The 3,902-nt window shown below is 45.9% G+C and overlaps 1 protein-coding gene across 1 annotated transcript in view; it reads right to left on the bottom strand.

Moving 5' to 3' along the window:
* The window catches only part of TRMT44 (tRNA methyltransferase 44 homolog), a 35,375-nt gene extending 31,473 nt beyond the window's left edge, over positions 1 to 3,902 (bottom strand). The window contains exon 1 of the mRNA XM_023518756.1: positions 3,286 to 3,902. Coding sequence (XP_023374524.1) covers positions 3,286 to 3,892 — 607 coding nt within the window. The 5' untranslated portion in view covers positions 3,893 to 3,902. The remainder of the gene's footprint in view (positions 1 to 3,285) is intronic.

Raw genomic sequence — 3,902 nt, 5'->3', positions numbered from 1 at the left:
GCGGTCCCTCCACCTGCAGGCTACCCAGGAGGCCCTGTATCAAAAAAAAAAAAAAAAACTGTCTCATAAAAAAAAAAAAAAAAAAAAAAAAAAAAACAATAATGAATAAACTATGACACTTTCAATCTCTCAGAGGCTTTCTCTAGCACTCTATTTACAATGGCACTCTGGGAGGGAGGGGCTTTTGTCACTGCAACCATCCAGTACCCAGAACGTGCAAAGCACCCCGCAGCTATTCTCAACAGCTATTTGCCGGGGGACCTATGAGCCAGGACCTGAAGGAAGAGCCAGCTAACAGGAGCCTGTCAGAGTGGGGAAGTCTGTCTCAGTTGGGTGTCTGCTACAGCCTGATCCTAACCTTCAGACATGAGGGGCACAGAACACTGCTCAACCATCAGAGGCCAGTTCAGAAAAGTAAACATCATTTCAGGCCCTCATAACCCAGGCTGCATGTTGTGTGGAGCCCTCACTATTTGCAGAGACTTTGCACTCATCTTCTCATTAAAATATAAGCAGAGTGACATATTTCTAAGCTAAATTTACAGCATTATATCAATTTATGTGGATACTGAGGTTTGATTTATGAAAGCAATTGCATTTACCTTTGATATTAAACAAAATCAAAATCCCAGTTAAAAATGAGTATGTATCTCACTTCACAAACCAAGCAGGCATAACTGAAAGTCCACCTTCCCCAGCAACTCAAAAGAACAAGAGCTGCCAAAAGGAAGTAGAGGTTAAAGAGGGTGACTGCACATAAATAGCCTGACAGCAGTAAAGGGAGACAAGAAACTCTAAGTCAGGTAAGTCAGGGGTGTTGCTGTTGAATACAGGGAAGTCCTCTGTAATAACATGACATCTGAACAGAAAGCAGAAGGTCACAGAGTGAGCCATAGTATACCTGGAAGAAGAGACTTTCAGACAGAGAAGCAGCAACCGCAATGGCTCTGGGGCAGAAGCACGCTCATATGTACAGAGGACAGCCATAAACAAGGTGGCATGTAGTGGGAAGTGATGTCACAGGGTAACACGGCCAAGGCGCAGAGGGCCTTTCAACTAATGGAAGCACAGCTTTCACTGCGAGTGAGATCACATCTGAGACAAGGACTGACATCAATCCTTTTGTGAATTATATCTCATTTAAAACTCATTACAACTTTCTCATCTAGTATTATTTTACCATCTTATAGATCAAGGGGATTTCTCAGCCTCAGTACTATCGCTATTTAGAGATGGATCACTGTATGGTTGGGAACTGTTCTATACACTACAGAATGTTTAGCAGCATCCCCGACCTCTACCCCTAGATACCAGTACTATCCCCTCCCTCTCCACCCAGTGTGGCAACCAAAAAACTGTTGTCACTGTTGTCTACAAACAAAGACAAACTTCTGGGAATCAAAACCATCTCAGTTGAAAATCTCTGCTCTAGATGAAAAAATCAAGTTACTAAGGAGGAGGTTAAATAATCTGTCCCAAATTCACATAGCCCCAAATTGCATTCTAATCTGACTGACTCAAGTTGCTAAATTCTTAATCCCTGTGTTGTCCCAGCCTGCTACTAATTAAGATTTCTTAATCACATTAATCTTAATTCCTTTGTAAGCTTATCTAGCAGGATCAAGAAGTATACAAAAACCTAAGAGAGTGTCTCTACTATTTAGGAACAGCAGTTAGCATTTCCTAGGCACTTACCACGTGCCAAGAACTATTCTAAGCACTTTACAATGTATACTTTCACTTAACTCTTCCAGCAATTCTAAGGGATTTTATTATCCACTTTACAAATGAAGAAACTGAGGCACAGTGAGAACCACACAGCAAAGCCAGAATTCAGATCAGGCTGTCTATACTCCACAGAGGACCTACATATTCTATTAGCCTTCCTACAAGAGCTGAACATGGAAAGCAATCCTGAAAATGGCACTTCTTATAGAGGAAGCACTGCTTCCTTAAGAGGAAGAAAGAAAAAGTCCAGTCCTCCCCTCTTCAGTGAAGGCTACTTGTGAAGGTCTCAAGGACACTGCTTTCCTAACCTCTCAATCTAACGAAAAGGAAATGTGAAAAGGTTAAGATTGTGACACTGCTCTCAAAAGCTGGAAGAACGCCTATGCCAAACTGGACTGGCAGGGTCAGAGAGGCCCCCTGGTGGAGGGGATGGCTGCAAAGAGTCAAGAAGGCACAGAGGCTTCTGATAGTACTGAGAGGTCTCTGAGGGGTGTATTATGTACTTACCAGCAACTGCCGCTTATGGAAGGCAGAATGGCCTCCCAAAGGTATCCATGCCCCAATATTCAGGAGTCTTGAGTCTATTCGTTTACATGGCAAAATGCTCACTTTGCAGACATGATTAAAGGATACTGACCCTAAAAAAGAAACAGCACTCTGGATTCCCTCAGTGGGCCTAATCTAACCCCATGAGCCCTACATGACAGAGAACTTTCTCCAGATGGAGGCACAAGAGAGATGTAACAGAAGTCAGAGTGGTTCCAAGCATGAGAAAGATTGGATCTGATCCTGTTGCTGGCTGTTGAGACGTAGGAGGCTGCACAAAAGAACCAGGAAGAGGCCTCTAGGAACTGACAGCCAGCAAGAAAAAAAGGACCCCAGTCCCCCACAGAGATCTGGATTCTGCCAACAATCTGAATAAGCCTGAGAGTGGCTTCTTTCCCAAAGCCTCCCAGTTAAGAGCCCAGCTTGACAATTCTTTCTGGTTTTCGTGAAACAAACCCAGAGCAGAGAAATTAGCAGAGCTAATCAGGATGTCTAACCTAAAGAACTGAAAAAATCAATTTCTCATTTGGGCTGTTAAGTTTGCAGTAATATGTTATAGCAGCAATCGAAAACTTACCCACTGCTAAGTTCAAGACAAGAAGGGCCTGAGGTTGAAGTGTCAAGGTCATGGACAGTAAAAATTAGTACCAGACATTTGACCAACACTGAGGACCAGTGGGTTCCCATCCATCCAATCACTATGCTTTTTTATACCTATTTTTCACATCATAAGTTGTTTCTTTTCACTTATCTCTTTACCAGTTAAACTTTTATTATCATTCAACACCAGTTCACCCTTCTCCTTGAAGCTTTCCAGATAACTATGCCATTTATTCCATCCTCTGTACTAAGAACACACATATGCACCCACTCAAAAGAATAAAAAACCTACACGCTCCCTAGGACATCGTACAAGAACTGGCATAGTACCATGAGTAACTTTCCAGACCCGAGGCTCAACGAATACTTTTTAATATAATCGTATCCTTCCACTATTAAAAATACTCTTACCTTGCATTACTATTTCTCTCCTAGGGGCTACAAGCGGGTAATGAGGGCTCGTTTTAGGGATGACGGTTCTGAGAACCACCTCGAACTCGCGCTGCGCCGCAGGCCGCGATTCCGCCCCAGAACGGGTGAGGAAGGCCAACATCTCCGGATTGCTACCTTCCAGACTTCTAGAGAAATCGTCCCAGAGCGAATCCAGATCCGCGGTGGGGAAGTCGCCCTCCCTGCCTCCCACCCTGCCAAGCTGCCCCGGATTCCCGGCTATCAGAGGCGATAAGGTTGCTTCCTTCTGTGTCTGCCGGAGCTGGTCCCGGGCCTCCTCACGTCCGCGACACACTGTACCCTCCTGGGGTTCTGCTCGCGAGCTGGAGCCGGGCCCCGGTCCCTCCTCCATTCGGCGCACAGGAGGACTCAACTCCTCCTGCTTAGGGTCTGCGCTCCAGCCCTCTGCCCGGGGTAGGACGACGTTCTGGCGGGCCTCCAGACGGGCGCCGCACAGCCGTTTATTGGCCACCTGCGGCCTCTCCAGCCATACGGCCACGGCCGCCCAGAAGCCTCCGGGGAGCAGCCCACCTGGGTCACGTACAGATACCCGACCCACCTCCGCCATGGTCAGCCGG

This window comes from Otolemur garnettii, unplaced genomic scaffold (assembly GCF_000181295.1).
Source record: "Otolemur garnettii isolate 467f Iridium unplaced genomic scaffold, OtoGar3 scaffold00146, whole genome shotgun sequence".
NCBI classification, from domain to species: Eukaryota; Metazoa; Chordata; class Mammalia; order Primates; family Galagidae; genus Otolemur; species Otolemur garnettii.
Note: the sequence above shows the minus strand (reverse complement) of the source record. Positions and strands in the feature narration are given on the sequence as shown.